At 41.5% G+C, this 18,883-nt stretch overlaps 1 protein-coding gene and 1 long non-coding RNA gene across 2 annotated transcripts in view; both read left to right on the forward strand.

Moving 5' to 3' along the window:
• The window catches only part of LOC146689115 (uncharacterized), a 370,205-nt gene that overhangs the window by 181,574 nt on the left and 169,748 nt on the right, over positions 1-18,883 (forward strand). The window lies entirely within an intron of this gene.
• On the forward strand, positions 4,201-9,366 carry LOC146689124 (uncharacterized). The gene is made up of 6 exons (XM_085437481.1): positions 4,201-4,249; positions 4,742-4,843; positions 4,964-5,080; positions 5,378-5,486; positions 7,644-8,080; positions 9,281-9,366. The coding sequence occupies exons 1-6, from the start codon at positions 4,201-4,203 to the stop codon at positions 9,364-9,366; spliced, it is 900 nt and encodes a 299-aa protein (XP_085293607.1).

Here is an 18,883-nt window from a genome sequence, read left to right on the forward strand (position 1 = left end):
ACCACCCCAACTACAACTACAACCACTACCCCAACTACAACTACAACCACCACCTCAACTACAAGCTCTGCAGCTACAACCACTACCCCAACTACAACTACAACCACTGCTTCTACAACCAAAAGTGATGCTTGTTCTATCAGACTGGGAATGATCCATCTGCTGCTTGGACTTCTTCTCTTTACCTTTCATTAAAGTCCCAAATAACACAAAAACACACAAAAGAACATATGATGCTTTAACAAGACTCAAAAACCTTTTGGATATTGACCTTGTGTTTACAAACCACTGTTAAAGTAAAGTCAATGAAAAAAGGTGATAGAGTCTTGTTGAAGCAGACTTGGAATAAGTATGTATGCCTTCTTTGTATGTTGTCATGATGGACAATTATGTCCATTATGTCCAAAATAATATAATAATATAATCACAATGCTAAATGTGTGATAATACTGAATCCTTTAGGAATAACAAAGCATGCTTTGGAAATAGAAGAAAGAAGGAGAATTTCTATTTCTTATTTATTCATTTATTTTGCTTTGTGCTTTTTATTTTCTGCATTTCTCTCTCTCTAATCTGATGTATATTACTAGTGATCAATGTTGAATCTGCAAGGGTGGCATGTGCCCACCTAAAATTAATCTCTTGCTATCCCTAGTGGAACCCACGTTTTGCATATGACAGTGTTGTTTATTAAAATAAGCTAGCATTAACACTTTGAGCCTAGCTATAGTTAACATTGACAGAGTGAGCAATACAGTAAGTTTGCACCTCCTCTTGTCAGACCTGCAGGGTTTAAGCTTGTGGTGTTCTCCTCTGTCTTATGGCAGACAAACTATTTTTTTGCACTGGCACAAATAATTTGTGTGGCATCTTACTGTGACACCTGATTGTTGTCTAATTTTTGTTTTAGTAGTTTTAAATAGAGTTACAAAAAAAACTTCAGATGCATTGCCTGCATTTTTCGGTAAATAGTTGTATAGAACTTTATTGTTTACGAAATGTGGGTGTAGGTCTTTAGAATTTAGGAAATTTCTGTAGATCTGCCCCTGCTGATGATAAAGATACAATAAAGCCCTTGTCCTATATCCTTCTGTGTTTCAGTGTTAAACTGGGAACATTTCTGACATATGCTGGTATAGATTAATTTGGTGGTGTGGAGGCTGCTGCTTACAATCCTCTGTGTAGTTTTCACAACCGCTGGCAGAGTCATCTTCTGTGCCATAGAGCAGATATTACTCATATTAAATACATTTTAATAGAAAAAAAGAAAATAAAAATGTACATTTTTGTAAATTCCTTAGACATAACACTAGTATTTGTATTTATGCACTGCACAAAAACATTAAAGAAACAATTTGAAAATGCCCCATATCAATGGGATTTTTTTCCTGTATATCTCTCAAATAAAAGACACATTTAAAATCAAAGTGAAAAACTTATGCTGTAGGCTAGTTCATTTTGCAGACATTTCAATGCAGTATTAGTATCAGTATCAGTATCAGTAGTTTGTACGACCCCCATATATTTTTTGCATACAGGTATAGTAGAATAGCTTTAATTTTGTTTTGTTTTATTAAACTTGAGTATGAACTTATACAACATGCAGCAAGATATTTGAGAAAAATAACGTTTTATTGATTATAAAATACGTTATATCAGATTTATATCTATATCGGCAGATATCCAAATTTATGATATCAGTATCTGACATAAAAAAGTGGTATCGTGCCATCTCTAGTTTGTACAGCGCCCATGTGCTTGTATGCATGCTTGTAATGTTAGGACATGCTTGGTCCACGGCATCACTGAGATGCTGCGTGAGGCTAATAATAATGCTGAGGCTGGGCATTGACGGGCACCAGGAAGAGCCAGGATGTACAGCAACAGAGCAGGGTCTGACAATGGGCCCAAGGATTTCTTGATGATACCTAATAGCAGTCAGGCTGCCGTTGCCTAGCTTGTAGAGGTCCCTCCATGGATATGCCTCCACAGACTATCACTGACTAATTAGCGAACCAGTCATGTTGAAGGCATAAGAACTGGTTTGGTTTAGCCAACAGGGCTCTATGGCGCTGAGGAGAGCACAGGACCTACTAGAAGGCGAAAAGTTCTCAGCACATCAGAGGCTGCCTATCTCCCTCTCTTGACCACAATCAGTTTGTGTACACACCAAATCAGTTCATGGAGGATGCCATCATCATCACCCTTCACAGAATGCTGAGCCATCTGGAGAACAGGAAGATCTAAGTGAGGATGCATATACTTCTCTTATCTGCTACTTATTCTTGCTCTCCTGTTTATATTTTATTTTATTCCATGCACAGTTGGACAGTTGCACAGCCATTCGTTGAAAATGTCCATTTCAAGCTGGACATTGTGTTTTTTCCCCTGCAGTTTCAGTCATAGTCTTCCTTTTATAGTTCATGTTTATCACACAGTAGTGTTTCAGATGTTTCATCTAAGACATGGAAACAGAAAGGAGTAAAGAAATAGTAAAGAGAAGCATATATTAAAAGATAACTCGGCTGTGGTGGAGGTGACATACCAGGGCATTAGCTGAAAAATTAATGTAATGGCCAAACCCTTAATTAAGTGATTCAGAAACAGGCGTGCTATTATTATGTTACAAAGAGAGCGTGGCAATGACATCCGTTTAACAACAGCAGGTGTGGTAAATTGAGAGAGTAGCACAACACTGTGACAGAGTTACAGCGTCAGTTGTGTTTCATGATGGTTTTTGAAAACATTTGAGATGGTAGATCATGAGGTTTAGATGATTTCTTAGCTGTTTGAAGCGTGTAAGAGCAAAATGTACAAAGCATGGAAGCATAAACCAGAAAATCAATGTTTGAGCTAAAAGACATTTCAGTAAAGCAGCTGAGTAAAAGTAAAGTTACTCCACTGTTCAAGTATTGATCTTGATCGGGTAAGGCAGCTGCCACACCTGCAGCAGGTTTTACACCATTGATCACAAAGCCGTCAGTTTCTCAACAAACCAGATCTATAGGAAAGAATGAAGCAGGTGTGAGGCAAGAAAATAAAAAGTGATTAACATGTTTTATATTTTATTCAGACAGTTACCTCACAGTCATGACTGTTAGTTCTTGCATTAAGGAACATCTGATGATTTTCTTTCAACTTACACATAAAATCAAACAGATTTCACACCACACTGTTTATACTGTGTTAGTGAGTAAAATCAAGTTTTCATATTGAAATGGTCAACAACTGGCATTCAAGTAGGAATGAAAACTGTTATTGTAGTATAAGCTGATTAAATAGACATCTACAATGATCACTGTTTTTTTCAGATATATTAATTTTGAGATTAAAAACACAACATTTGTTAGCAAATTAATAGTTCTTTTTGGACTTCTTTCTTTTGTTTTATCTTGACCTCTGTAGGATCTCTGAGTTTGTGTCCCTCTCTTAGACAAACAAACTCGAAGCTACATTATGACAAAAACTGTATGATTTCAGTGCATGCATTATTAGCCTCACAAATATGAAGCCTAAAATATTGCAGTCACTCTCTAGTGGCTTGTTGCAGTACAGGTAATGTGAGGTACTTGATGTTATGTTTATGTTACTTCAGTTACTTTATGAGAGCATCTGGTCCTCACAGTGTGTGCTGATAAAATTCTGGTCCTTGGACAAATGTAGTTGATAACCCCTGATCTATTTAGACACCATTTATCATTAGTAGTATATGTAGAGGACAATACTTGATGTAAAGCATTTAGGCTTGATCTTCATCAGTTGTAGAAAAGTTATTCCAGGGTTGTTTCATAACATTTGGTCCTGATTTTATTTGGAAGTGTCAGCTGTTATAAATAAATTGAATTGTCTGAACAAAACGTCAATTATGGTTTCAACGTCAAAATTAAAGATGATGGCTTAATGACACAAGACGCAAGGTCATTCTCATTTGTTAAAAACTTAATAATGTAAAAAAGAATTCCTGTGTTTTTTGTGATGCACGGATACTTGTTGTTGAATTGAAGAGGAAAGGTGTGGTAAGGTGCTCTGACATAGTGATTTGACGAAAGAAGAGTTGAATGTATGAATGATCATGCTTTAAAAATGTAAACACACCCAAACCTGATGTCACCTGTTCAGTATATAAAGTGCAGTGCTGCTCCTCAGCTTCAGTATCACAGCCCAGGCAAACTAATCTGCAGAACTGACCTGTTCATCACAATGAAGCTGCTGTTTTCTCTGTTTCTTCTCTGGGCACTCTCCACCACAGGTAACTACACTCATTTCACCTGCAGGTAGAAGAGAGTCTAATTTAAAGCTTTAAATCTTTTATTTAAATCTTACATTGTAATTTTTTTTCCAAAGTTAGTGAGTAGTATTGACTCGACTGTAACCTGCTGTAACCCAATATGAACTTTCAGAACATCTCATATTTGCTATATATTTAAATTGTGATGATCAGTTTTGTGTTTCTCTCCTGATTGCAGCTGGAGCCCTCCAGTGCCAAACTTGCACAAATTCAGCATGTTCAAGCACAGCACTACTTACATGCTCCTCATCGGAACCAATGTGTGTTACAGCTACCATTCTAGGTAATGTTTTCTTCATATCATATTTCATATTTTCACCAAATTACATCCCCTGTGAAGCTATTTGTGTTCCATCAACATTAACAAACTGCACTTTGAATTTGTAGCTACTTCATCTGGAACTCCGGTCACACAAATCTACAAGGCATGTGCATCTTCCTCCCTGTGTCCAGCCGTAACCTCTCAGACATTCTCAGTCGACCTGGGTTTTCAAAGTGCTCTGGCTTCTGCTCAATGCTGCAACACAGATAACTGCAACTCAGCAACTCTACCAAGTAAGTTAAATACTACGTTGCTCATTGATGACAAAAGAATAATATAAAGAAATAAAAGCAATAATCTGATGTTGTAAGAGTCTCTGTTCTGAAATGAAATGTCCTCCTTTTGTGTTTCAGATCCTGCTTCTCAGTCAAATAATGGTGGAGTATGCAACTTTTGTGACCCTTCCACTGGTCAGTGCTCCTCCACATTACAGTGTCAGGGAGTGGAGAACCAATGCTTCCAATCAACCAGTAAGTCTTTATGTTGTATCAGTTGTGTCATCGGTTTTCTATCAAAGATGATTTCAAATTCTTTTGTGATACTTCTGACATATAAAAGAGCGGAAAATGTTACCCTAATTTATACTAAATTTTATCCTTGGGTGTGAAAGTTACTGTGATAAGATTTTAAATTTCAAGACTGGAAGTCAGACAAACACATAAACTTTTTAAAAAGCTGTTAAGTTGTTTTTTGCATGAAATATATTAAGCTTCCTGGAAAGTAGCCAATTTAAAACATATCCTGAAATTCTTCTTTTTGATCTGCAGTCAATAGCGGCACCAGCACGTATCCAGGTTACGGCTGCGCATCTGCAAACCTGTGTGCAGCTGCTTTAAGCCTGGGTTCTCTACCTTTCATGCAGAGCGTTGGTACAGTATCAGGTGTTGCCTGTTCTGCAGCACCAACTACAACTGCTGCCCCAACTACAACTACAACAACCACCACCACCCCAACTACAACTACAACTACCACCCCAACTACAACTACAACCACCACCCCAACTACAACTACAACCACTACCCCAACTACAACTACAACCACTGCCACAACTACAACCACCACCCCAACTACAACTACAACCACCACCCCAACTACAACTCCAACCACTACCCCAACTACAACTACAACCACCACCCCAACTACAACTACAACCACTACCCCAACTACAACTACAACCACTGCCACAACTACAACCACCACCCCAACTACAACTACAACCACCACCCCAGCTACAACTACAACCACCACCCCAACTACAACTACAACCACCACCCCAACTACAACTCCAACCACTACCCCAACTACAACTACAACCACCACCCCAACTACAACTACCGCCACAACTACAACCACCACCCCAACTACAACTACCGCCACAACTACAACCACCACCCCATCTACAACTACAACCACCACCCCAACTACAACTACAACCACCGCCACAACTACAACCACCACCCCAACTACAACCACCGCCACAACTACAACTACAGCCACCACCCCAACTACAACTACCGCCACAACTACAACCACCATCCCAACTACAACTACAACCACCGCCACAACAACAACCACCACCCCAACTACAACTCCAACCACTACCCCAACTACAACCACTGCCACAACTACAACCACCACCCCAACTACAACTACAACCACCACCCCAACTACAACTCCAACCACTACCCCAACTACAACTACAACCACTACCCCAACTACAACTACAACCACTGCCACAACTACAACCACCACCCCAACTACAACTACAACCACCACCCCAGCTACAACTACAACCACCACCCCAACTACAACTACAACCACCACCCCAACTACAACTCCAACCACTACCCCAACTACAACTACAACCACCACCCCAACTACAACTACCGCCACAACTACAACCACCACCCCAACTGCAACTACCGCCACAACTACAACTACAACCACCACCCCATCTACAACTACAACCACTACCCCAACTACAACTACAACCACCGCCACAACTACAACCACCACCCCAACTACAACCACCGCCACAACTACAACTACAGCCACCACCCCAACTACAACTACCGCCACAACTACAACCACCATCCCAACTACAACTACAACCACCGCCACAACAACAACCACCACCCCAACTACAACTCCAACCACTACCCCAACTACAACTACCGCCACAACTACAACCACCACCCCAACTCCAACTACAACCACTCCTACAACTACAACCACCACCCCAACTACAACTCCAACCACTACCCCAACAACAACTACAACCACCACCCCAACTACAACTCCAACCACTACCCCAACTACAACTACCGCCACAACTACAACCACCACCCCTTCTACAACTACCGCCACAACTACAACCACCACCCCTTCTACAACTACCACCACAACTACAACCACCACCCCAACTACAACTACAACCACTACCCCAACAACAACTACAACCACTACCCCAACTACAACTACAACCACTGCCACAACTACAACCACCACCCCAACTACAACTACAACCACCACCCCAACTACAACTACCGCCACAACTACAACCACCACCCCAACTGCAACTACCGCCACAACTACAACTACAACCACCACCCCATCTACAACTACAACCACTACCCCAACTACAACTACAACCACCGCCACAACTACAACCACCACCCCAACTACAACCACCGCCACAACTACAACTACAGCCACCACCCCAACTACAACTACCGCCACAACTACAACCACCATCCCAACTACAACTACAACCACCGCCACAACAACAACCACCACCCCAACTACAACTCCAACCACTACCCCAACTACAACTACCGCCACAACTACAACCACCACCCCAACTCCAACTACAACCACTCCTACAACTACAACCACCACCCCAACTACAACTCCAACCACTACCCCAACAACAACTACAACCACCACCCCAACTACAACTCCAACCACTACCCCAACTACAACTACCGCCACAACTACAACCACCACCCCTTCTACAACTACCGCCACAACTACAACCACCACCCCTTCTACAACTACCACCACAACTACAACCACCACCCCAACTACAACTACAACCACTACCCCAACAACAACTACAACCACTACCCCAACTACAACTACAACCACTGCCACAACTACAACCACCACCCCAACTACAACTACAACCACCACCCCAACTACAACTCCAACCACTACCCCAACTACAACTACAACCACCACCCCAACTACAACTACAACCACTACCCCAACTACAACCACCACCCCAACTACAACTACAACCACTACCCCAACTACAACCACCACCCCAACTACAACTCCAACCACTACCCCAACTACAACAACCACCACCACCCCAACTACAACAACCACCACCACCCCAACTACAACTACAACCACTGCCACAACTACAACCACCACCCCAACTACAACTACAACCACCACCCCAACTACAACTCCAACCACTACCCCAACTACAACTACAACCACCACCCCAACTACAACTACAACCACTACCCCAACTACAACTACAACCACTGCCACAACTACAACCACCACCCCAACTACAACTACAACCACCACCCCAGCTACAACTACAACCACCACCCCAACTACAACTACCGCCACAACTACAACCACCACCCCATCTACAACTACAACCACCACCCCAACTACAACTACAACCACCGCCACAACTACAACCACCACCCCAACTACAACCACCGCCACAACTACAACTACAGCCACCACCCCAACTACAAGTACCGCCACAACTACAACCACCATCCCAACTACAACTACAACCACCGCCACAACAACAACCACCACCCCAACTACAACTCCAACCACTACCCCAACTACAACCACTGCCACAACTACAACCACCACCCCAACTACAACTACAACCACCACCCCAACTACAACTCCAACCACTACCCCAACTACAACTACAACCACCGCCCCAACTACAACTACAACCACTACCCCAACTACAACTACAACCACTGCCACAACTACAACCACCACCCCAACTACAACTACAACCACCACCCCAGCTACAACTACAACCACCACCCCAACTACAACTACAACCACCACCCCAACTACAACTCCAACCACTACCCCAACTACAACCACCACCCCAACTACAACTACCGCCACAACTACAACCACCACCCCATCTACAACTACAACCACCACCCCAACTACAACTACCGCCACAACTACAACCACCATCCCAACTACAACTACAACCACCGCCACAACAACAACCACCGCCACAACTACAACTACAGCCACCACCCCAACTACAACTACCGCCACAACTACAACCACCATCCCAACTACAACTACAACCACCGCCACAACAACAACCACCACCCCAACTACAACTCCAACCACTACCCCAACTACAACTACCGCCACAACTACAACCACCACCCCTTCTACAACTACCGCCACAACTACAACCACCACCCCAACTCCAACTACAACCACTCCTACAACTACAACCACCACCCCAACTACAACTACCACCACAACTACAACCACCACCCCAACTACAACTACAACCACTACCCCAACAACAACTACAACCACCGCCTCAACTACAAGCTCTGCAGCTACAACTGCTACATCAACTGCAACAACTGCCTCTACAACCAAAAGTGATGCTTGTTCTATCAGACTGGGAATGTTCCATCTGCTGCTTGGACTCCTTCTCTTTACCTTTCATTAAAGTCCCGAATAACAAAAAAAACAAACAAAAGAACATATGATGCTTTAACAAGACTCAAAAACCTTTTGGATATTGACCTTGTGTTTACAAACCACTGTTAAAGTAAAGTCAATGAAAAAAGGTGATAGAGTCTTGTTGAAGCAGACTTGGAATAAGTATGTATGCCTTCTTTGTATGTTGTCATGATGGACAATTATGTCCATTATGTCCAAAATAATATAATAATATAATCACAATGCTAAATGTGTGATAATACTGAATCCTTTAGGAATAACAAAGCATGCTTTGGAAATAGAAGAAAGAAGGAGAATCTCTATTTCTTATTTATTCATTTATTTTGCTTTGTGCTTTTTATTTTCTGCATTTCTCTCTCTCTAATCTGATGTATATTACTAGTGATCAATGTTGAATCTGCAAGGGTGGCATGTGCCCACCTAAAATTAATCTCTTGCCATCCCTAGTGGAACCCACGTTTTGCATATGACAGTGTTGTTTATTAAAATAAGCTAGCATTAACACTTTGAGCCTAGCTATAGTTAACATTGACAGAGTGAGCAATACAGTAAGTTTGCACCTCCTCTTGTCAGACCTGCAGGGTTTAAGCTTGTGGTGTTCTCCTCTGTCTTATGGCAGACAAACTATTTTTTTTGCACTGGCACAAATAATTTGTGTGGCATCTTACTGTGACACCTGATTGTTGTCTAATTTTTGTTTTAGTAGTTTTAAATAGAGTTACAAAAAAACTTCAGATGCATTGCCTGCATTTTTCGGTAAATAGTTGTATAGAACTTTATTGTTTACGAAATGTGGGTGTAGGTCTTTAGAATTTAGGAAATTTCTGTAGCTCTGCCCCTGCTGATGATAAAGATACAATAAAGCCCTTGTCCTATATCCTTCTGTGTTTCAGTGTTAAACTGGGAACATTTCTGACATATGTTGGTATAGATTAATTTGGTGGTGTGGAGGCTGCTGCTTACAATCCTCTGTGTAGTTTTCACAACCGCTGGCAGAGTCATCTTCTTTGCCATAGAGCAGATTCCATGCCACACAGTGATGCAGCAGCACAGGGAACTCTCTACCACACATCTGTAGAATAGTTTTAGGACTGAGTTTCCAAGTCCAGTGTTCCTTCACTTCCTGAGAAAGTAGAGTGTGCCGGTGCACCTTGTTAACAACTGTGGTAGGACTCGACTTAAGCGGTCGAAGAAGTGCAGGAGACTGATGCTGTCCAGTGTAGCAAGTGATTTATTCACCATTTTGTGACCCAAACAATATTTACAAAGAAATAAATAAGAAACTCAACTCTATAACTCAGTTCAAATAAACATAACTGAACTTAAATCAACAGAAATTAAGGTCAAACTGCACACAGCTACACCAACCTGAACCTTTCTCTCGAAACACCCGAGTTCTTCTGCTTAAATAGGCCACTTAATCAAACAATTTCTCCTCTGGACTATTCCATTCAGTAGGTAGGTAAGATGAACATGATTATATTCAAACCTCTACTACTCCTCTTTACTGGCAACATAAACTCTGTGGTGTAATCAATACATATCACAACAATAAATCTATTTCTTTATAAATCCTCTAAAATCAACTTTATTAAATTATAAGAGTTCTTCCCCTTCTGCACTTGGTCTCTTCCTGTGACCTCAGATGAACCCAGAAGGTATAAAGCAGGAAGTAAAACTACATTTCCTCCTTTTGTTTCTGCAAGACAGGTAGGTAAGGTAAGTTCTAAACAATACAAATTAACAGTTGAAATAAAGAACATGTTAACTTAACAAACTTGTAGGAATTGATTTAAACCAAGATGTTATTTTATATAATCTGTAAAAGTGCAAAACATAAACAAACCCGGGATAGTAGATGTTTGCCTATTGCAGATTACATGTGAAATATGGTTGAATCAAAACTAGAATGTTAACTAAGAATATAGACAAATGGTCTTCTCACCCACTTTGTCACAACAACAAAGAAAAAGTTGTGGTTCCAGATCAGGTTCTCAGAGGGATGTTCAACAAGTTAATTAAAACTGAACACCTTTTCAGCTGCTCCTCAATGTGTAGGGGTGGAAGGGAGTTTCTGCCCTTCATGAAATGCTGAGACTGGTATACCTGCACCATCTTTTCAGTCTTTTTACCTCCTGCCTGTATTCAGATTCATCATTCTGCCCCTTCCATCACACACTTAATATCTTATATGTAAAAGTTAATTACAGTACAATTTGAAAAAACCCGAACAACCATGTGAAACGGATACGGTTGAACAGTACAATTATTCCTTAAATTCCAGTATTGAATAAAAGCTGTATGCCAAATGAGACGAGACATCAATTCACTGATCTACACTACTAGGATAGAAATGTAATTTAGACTGGAGAAATGTAGTAGGTTGGCTACAAAAAGAGGAAAGCTAGTCAGAAGTGAGGGGACTGCACTACCAGAAGGGAAAATTGCAGAAATAAAGGATTCTGGGGAACAATGAGGAGTAAATGGTAAGTGGACTAGTTCTTATTTAGCACTTATCTACTCTAACTGAGCACTGAGTCCTTTACACAACTCTCCTCATTCACCCATTTGAACAAGCACCGTTTTTTCGACATAAATGCTTTCTGTCTAACATTCACACAAAGTCAATGGATGCATTTGAGAACAACTTGGGGTTAGTATCTATCTATCTAGTCATGTGAGAAAATTAGGACACACTATGAAAGCTTGTATATTTTAAAATACATTTGTGGATATTTAGTATCAATTTTAATGATACTGAAGTATCCAAATAATATAATTAAATGTTTAAAAAAACAAGAAATGCCTTTTTAAAAATTTATGTGAAATGTAATTTAAAAAAAAATGCAATTTCTGGTGAGGAATAAATTAGGATCTAAAGAAAAGGTTTTCCCTCTAACCCCTGCGGCCGGTCTGTCCTTCAAGCTCAGGTCCTCTACCAGAGGCCTGGGAGCTTGAGTCCTGACAGTGATCTCGGATGTGGTTCTGGGGTCTGCTGGAGCCACTCGCCTAGCTTGGGAGTCACTTTTTACCTCTTAAGCTACAGCCATCACAGGGCCTAGCACCCACCCCAGGAGGCCCCTCAGAAAGCTGCAACAGCCAAATATCTGCAGGAAGTAAGGCAAAGCCTAAGGAGTCAGCTGAATGGGAAGAACAACAAGTGGGCAATCACTACCTATGCCCTGCTGGTGATCATATATCAGCTGGCCAAAGGAGGAGATAGAAGCCACTAACAAAGAACCACCTCACCGTATATGTGTGAGTGTGTGTATATATGTATTCGTCAGGGTGCCCTGGTTCCTCAACACCTGACGCGGACCTTGTTGATCCGGGCGACGTCCGAGCCGGCATGGCTTCATATTTATCTGTCTCGCTCATGTATGCGGTAGGCTCACTTAGCATAGGGGGTCTAGCCTTAGGACCCTTACTGGATACAGACGCCCCAGGCAGGAATCGAACTTGCGATCCTGGGTTCCAAAGGCGTGTAGTCTAACCACTACGCTATCCAGCTGCGCGCATATATATATATATATATATATATATATATATATATATATATATATATATATATATATATATATATATATATATATATATATATATATATATATATATATATATATATAAAAAAATAAATAAACCCAAAAAAAAACCACCCAGCACGCCCCTGCGGGCGGTTTGTCCTTCAAGCTCGGGTCCTCTACCAGAGGCCTGGGAGCTTGAGGGTCCTGCGCAGTATCTTAGCTGTTCCTAGGACTGCGCTCTTCTGGACAGAGATCTCCGATGTTATTCCCGGGATCTGCTGGAGCCACTCGCCTAGCTTGGGAGTCACTGCACCTAGTGCTCCGATTGGTTGGAACCCACAGCAAAAGATATTTTTGGCATTTGGAACAAGGTAATCTGAGATGAGACTAAAATGAGACTTCTCATGAAGCGTTAGCTGTTTGTGAAATCAGATCTCAGCAGTTGACACCTTATCTATTTTTCTTTGCAACTCCTCCTTTCTTACCTTTGTGCATTATGACTTCTAATGTGTGATGTCTGATTTAAAACAAAAACTGACCTACATACAGTACATTTTAATTTTCAGAAAATGTAAATGTTTTTCCGGTTTTCATTTTGATGCAAGTTTTTGTTTTGAGCTTTAAACAAAAACTGATAAAATGCCAGAACAAACGAGTTACAAAGATACTGTTTCTAAGACACTTGCCATTTCTTCTGAGTTCTAGGTATATCAGGATCCATGTGTGGGGCACAGAGTCATAGGCTTTCTTGTTGTTAATCCAGACAGTGCACAGGTAGGTTCATCTGCTGTAGTTACAGTGTAGACTAGAGGAATGCCACAGAAGATGCAAGACGGCAAACAAATCTTTATTTAAATAGCATATTACATTCCAGGTGGACGTACACTTTCCTATATATGTCCTATATAAATAGATATACTACATTACAAATCTAGCCGAATAAAACAAGACTACAAATAGTACATGTCATTTAACTAAAGTAGAAATAAAGGCCATTCAACAGACTTGCATTTCGGAAGGACCAGAGATTGACCCTTGACACTCATGATAACTTCTTCATGTACATGATGTACAGACCCATCTCTTTTGTGTAGCAACACTGTCCCTAATATTACTAACAGTAAGTATAAATATTATATTTGTATGTGTAACGTAATGTGATGTGTTCTATTTGCATTGTATTTGATAGATACAAGCCACCTGGAAGAGAAGGTAAAATAAGTGGGACCATTATTGTACTCTCAGTGATAAGCCCATGTTTTGTTTTTGTTTGTTTGTTTTTTTTTAACGTAAGGATATAGAGGCACATTTGGACCCATCAAACACTTGTTTTTCCCCAAAAACGGGTGCGGATGGTCTGACTACTAGGTGCCGACATTTGACCTTTCTCATCTGTTTTCTGTTAATGTGCTGAAATGTTATAATTCTGAATATTAGAGAAGAGCCAGCATTTAATGGTGTGTAGCAGGGATGGACCAATCTGATATACAGTATCGGTATCGGTCCGATCCTGACCTAAATTACCGGATGAGAAAATGGGGAGAAATAAAAAATGTAACCCGATCCATTAAATATTTACAAAAGCACCTCACAAAACTTGCGAAGTAGCGTAACCCAGGTAGTGACACTAGCACCTCAGAGCAATATGTGTTACGTGAAAGAGCGGCTGTCGCGTGCAAGACCTGACGGCTGTCTGGAATTACTTCACACTGAAAGCATCTGGATTCTTGCTACATGCTGCCAAACTGGCATTTCATCTCCGAGCAAGCTATCCCAGAGAAGTAAAGCAAGTGTGTAAGTTCATCTCTGAATGTTTGTAAATCATTCCTACGTTATATGGAGCTTGGACGTCTGTGTGTTGTCATTGTTAAGTCTGACCGTACAATTGATAGACTCAAGTTTTGCTTTGAAAAAAAAAAACTGTGTGCAGGCTAAACAGTTCCGTGGCTCGAAAACAAAAAATAATATGAAAAACACTTTTTTTCAAACTTGTTTTAAGTTTTGTATAGAAATAACACAAAATTCAGTCTGAGGTTGAATATAATAGAAACAGCTTACACTGACATCAATCTTGATAAAAGATGAGTTTCATGAACCCATGTTTGCATTTATTTGCACTGCTTTCCACTCTGGATGTCTATTTATGTTAAGCTTGAAGTATAAAAGGGTCCATTCTACAACCATTTTTTTCTTTAGTTGTTGAATATAAACATTATTTTGTGCTGATATTGCACTTTTTTTTCAGAACAATGCAGCATTATCAGTAGCAGTCGCTTGCATGGCCCCATGTGCTTGTATGCATGCTTGTAATGTAAGGACATGCTTGATCCACGGCATCATTGAGATCCTGCATGAGACTAATAATAATGCTGAGGCTGGGCATTGGAACCCAGGACCCACTGCAACAGAGCACGGTCTGAAAATGGGCCCAAGGATTTCTTGATGATACCTAATAGCAGTCAGGCAGCCCGTTGCCTAGCTTGTCGAGGCCCCTCCCCAGACCATCACTGACTAATTAGCAAACTAGTCATGCTGAAAGCATAAGAATTGGTTTGGTTTAAGCTGGGCATACTTTGTGCCATTTTTGGCCCATTTCGAGACTATTTTTCACTCGTGTGACCATTTTGGAGATTGGCCCAAGTTTCACCTTAATCGTGTGTCGTGCATCGTGTAGTAACACATGAGGTAATGAGAAGCGATTAACACCTCACGACCAGCTCCCGATCAGCAATCATATGGTCACAAGAAAATCAAACCTGTTTGAAATCCTGGTTGCCCTTCGTGAGGGTATCACACTGTTGAAGTAGTGCCACAAGCCGATTTAACGCAACCTCCCACACTGCACATACGCAAACACAGAAATGGAAGTGAAAAAGGTGGAACAGTGTCCTGCAGGTTTTACTTGTGTCCTTGATCCGTCACAGCTGAGTTAAATGGTTAAATCACCCCCTCAACATGTCTTGAAGTTTTATTTATTTATATATATATATATATAATTTTATTTTATTATTTTATTTTATTATATATATTGTTGGAGTTTTCAAGTTATGAGATATTTTTGTGTTTTGATGCTGACTTTACTGCCTTGGCAGATGTAAGCAAATCTTTTGTGAGTTTGAGCACGGACGTCATCCCTGGACAGTCTAACTTGCAGGATTTGGTAACCAGCCGACAGTATAGTAGCAATGCTAAAGACAGAAAAAAAGAAAAAGTGGGCAGGATTGGATTGGGCAGACTCCAGGAGACAAGTGCACTCAAAACATCTTTATTGCTGAACACCAAAATAACTAAACTGAAACCACAAAGTGTAGAATGAGGGACATCACAACACAGATCAAGAAAAACACAGGGCTTATATACACAGAGGTATAATGGGGGAATGAGACACAGGAGGAGAGCACAGCTGGGAGTAATGAAACTTGACTAGACCAAGAAGAAGCAAAACCGCAGATATTAACACGGGACATTGACTGTCAAAGTAAAACAGGAAACATAACACAGAATTGCGGACCTGACAGTGAGACATGAAAAAAGACATAACACAGGGAAGGCATATAAACAAAACCTAAGACTTGAAATCAGGAGATACTAAAGAACTTATGAAGCTAGAAATACAGAAACAAAATAATAGAAACACTACGTCACAGAATGTAAATAAACTAAATCAAAACCATTGGGTTACCCTAACAGGTTGGCTGTGCCTTCACTTATGGATCAAAGTGTTTTAAGCTTGAAACAAAAACTGATAAAATGCCAGAACAAACAAGTTCCAACGATACTTTCTAAGACACCTGGCATTTCTTCTGGGTGTGGGATTTGTCATTAGAACCCAAAGCGACAGGTATTTTTGGCATTTGGAACACGGTAATCTGAGGAGAGACTAAAATTATATTTCTCGTGAAGCGTTAGCTGTTTGTGAAATCTGATATCAGCAGTTGACACCCTGTTTCCTTTCAACTCCTTCCTTCTTACCTTTGTGTATTATGACTTCTAATGTGTCAGTCTGATTTAAAACAAACTCCCCTACATACTGTACATTTTATTTACACAATTGGATTGTTTTGCAATTTATGTGAGGAAGAACAATAGAAAACATTTAGGTTTTCTTTATCAAGAAAAAACCCACACAATAAAACACTAAAATAAATCAATGTCCGTTGGGTTTAGATTTTATTATTGTCATTTGTATTAGGAAATATTTAACCATATATTCTTAGAGGTGTATAATCAATTGTGTAGTGATAGGTTGTGTGATCTTTAACAGGCTACAGAGGCTTGGTATGTATTCCACACTAGAATGCACACCTACATCCTGGGAGCATGGGAAGAGGTCGCATCTTGTCTTAATTGTTTTATGGTAGGATTAACGTAGCTACGTCTGTTCTAGTCTAAGTGCTTTTCTGTTTAGATGAACTGCTGGACTTCCTCACCGGGGGGGGGGGGGTCTACCCTCTTCCTGACCAAGGATGTTTGCTTGTGTGTTTTTATGACCCTTTGATCAGCAGTACCAGAAACACACACACACACACGCACACACACCTACACACACACACACAGTATTCTTTGTTCACATGTATACCTATGTGAGATGCTATATGTTAATGACCCTATGCATATTCATGTAACCACAATAAAAGGAGTGCTATGGGGAGCCTGGCTGAGAGTCTGATGGTGGTCAAGTGGTGGAACGATGCTTGGCTCCAGCCAGGTCTCCCTCATGCATGAGTAAACCAGAGAACTTTGGTGCCTTGTGTCTTGCTTTTTGCTGCGTAGCAGATTGTCCTTAACGTTCCAGCGCATGGGTTCAAGCTACAAACCTATCGATGTCACTTTAAGAAAATTAAAAATATTTTTCATTTTGATGCAAGTTTTTTTTCTCCAGATTTTAACAAAAAAGATAAAATGCCAGAATAAACAAGGGTATTGTGGAGGTATGTAATAACAACAGGAGAGGTCTCTGTGTCTCACTCCAACTTTATTAACTGACTCTCAGAACTTCACATAAGTGAGCGCCAAAATCTCCACCCCAACACTTCCCTTCAACTTGGGTGTGAGTGGAGCCACCTGGTGGTCCGCCACACATACCCCCCCCTGAACACACAGTTAGGTCTCTATTCAGTCCAGGACCCTGGGTCTAAGCAAACGACCCGAACGACTGAACCTGGGAGGGAGAGAACAGGCAGAGGAAGGTCCATCCTGTGAACGAGGCTGGTGAAGGCGAGCAGGAAAGGCAGGAGGAGGCCGGTGGTCCGGGGGTAGTCCTGGGGGGAAAACCAGAGTCTGTCAACCCCATCGAAGGAGGGCGGCCACGGCGAGGGGCCTGGGCCGGCATTACATTACTGTCCGGAAGAACATGTGCAGGTTTAAGTCTGTCAACACACACAGTCTCCCTTCGACCCCCAAAATCCAAAACAAAATGTTTCCGGCCCGGTTCAATAACCCTGAATGGGCCGTCATACAGCGGCCGCAGCGGTGTCCTGTGGGCATCGTGCCTGACAAAAACAAACTTAGCAGTCTCTAAAGTCTTTGGAACAAAGGTGTCAGGCACGCTATGGTGCACCGGACCAGGAACCTGAAGCGAGTGCAACAGCGGGTTGAGAGATAGCACCGATGGATCGAAGCAGGGAGGAGGATTTTCGGGCAAGAATTCTCCAGGCACGCGGAAGGAATGACCAAACACTAGCTCAGCTGGGGAAGCGCCGAGATCCTCCTTAACCGCAGAGCGCAGCCCAAGCAAAACCCACGGGAGGCGGTCAACCCAATTGCCATCCTTTAAGGAGGCGCGAAAAGCAGCCTTAAGCGACCGGTGGAACCGTTCACACATCCCATTAGCTTGCGGGTTGTATGCGGTTGTGCGGTGGACTTTAGCCCCCAGTCCATCAGCCATGGCTGACCAAAGCTCGGAAATGAACTGGGGGCCTCTGTCTGATGTAATGTCCGTGGGTGGGCCGAAACGCGAGACCCAGCTTGACAAAAACG

This window comes from Copadichromis virginalis, linkage group LG17 (assembly GCF_057382275.1).
Source record: "Copadichromis virginalis isolate Kocher_CV1m ecotype Utaka linkage group LG17, C_Virginalis_male_GT1.1, whole genome shotgun sequence".
NCBI classification, from domain to species: domain Eukaryota; kingdom Metazoa; phylum Chordata; class Actinopteri; order Cichliformes; family Cichlidae; genus Copadichromis; species Copadichromis virginalis.

Excerpts from the sequence above, each read along its gene's own strand:
- LOC146689124 (XM_085437481.1), top strand. The coding sequence starts at position 4,201 with ATGAAGCTGCTGTTTTCTCTGTTTCTTCTCTGGGCACTCTCCACCACA. Across the intron at positions 5,487-7,643 it reads ATGCAGAGCGTTGGTACAGT|AACCACCACCCCTTCTACAA; the intron begins ATCAGGTGTTGC and ends CGCCACAACTAC. Across the intron at positions 8,081-9,280 it reads TACAACCACCACCCCAACTA|CCTCTACAACCAAAAGTGAT; the intron begins CAACTCCAACCA and ends CTGCAACAACTG.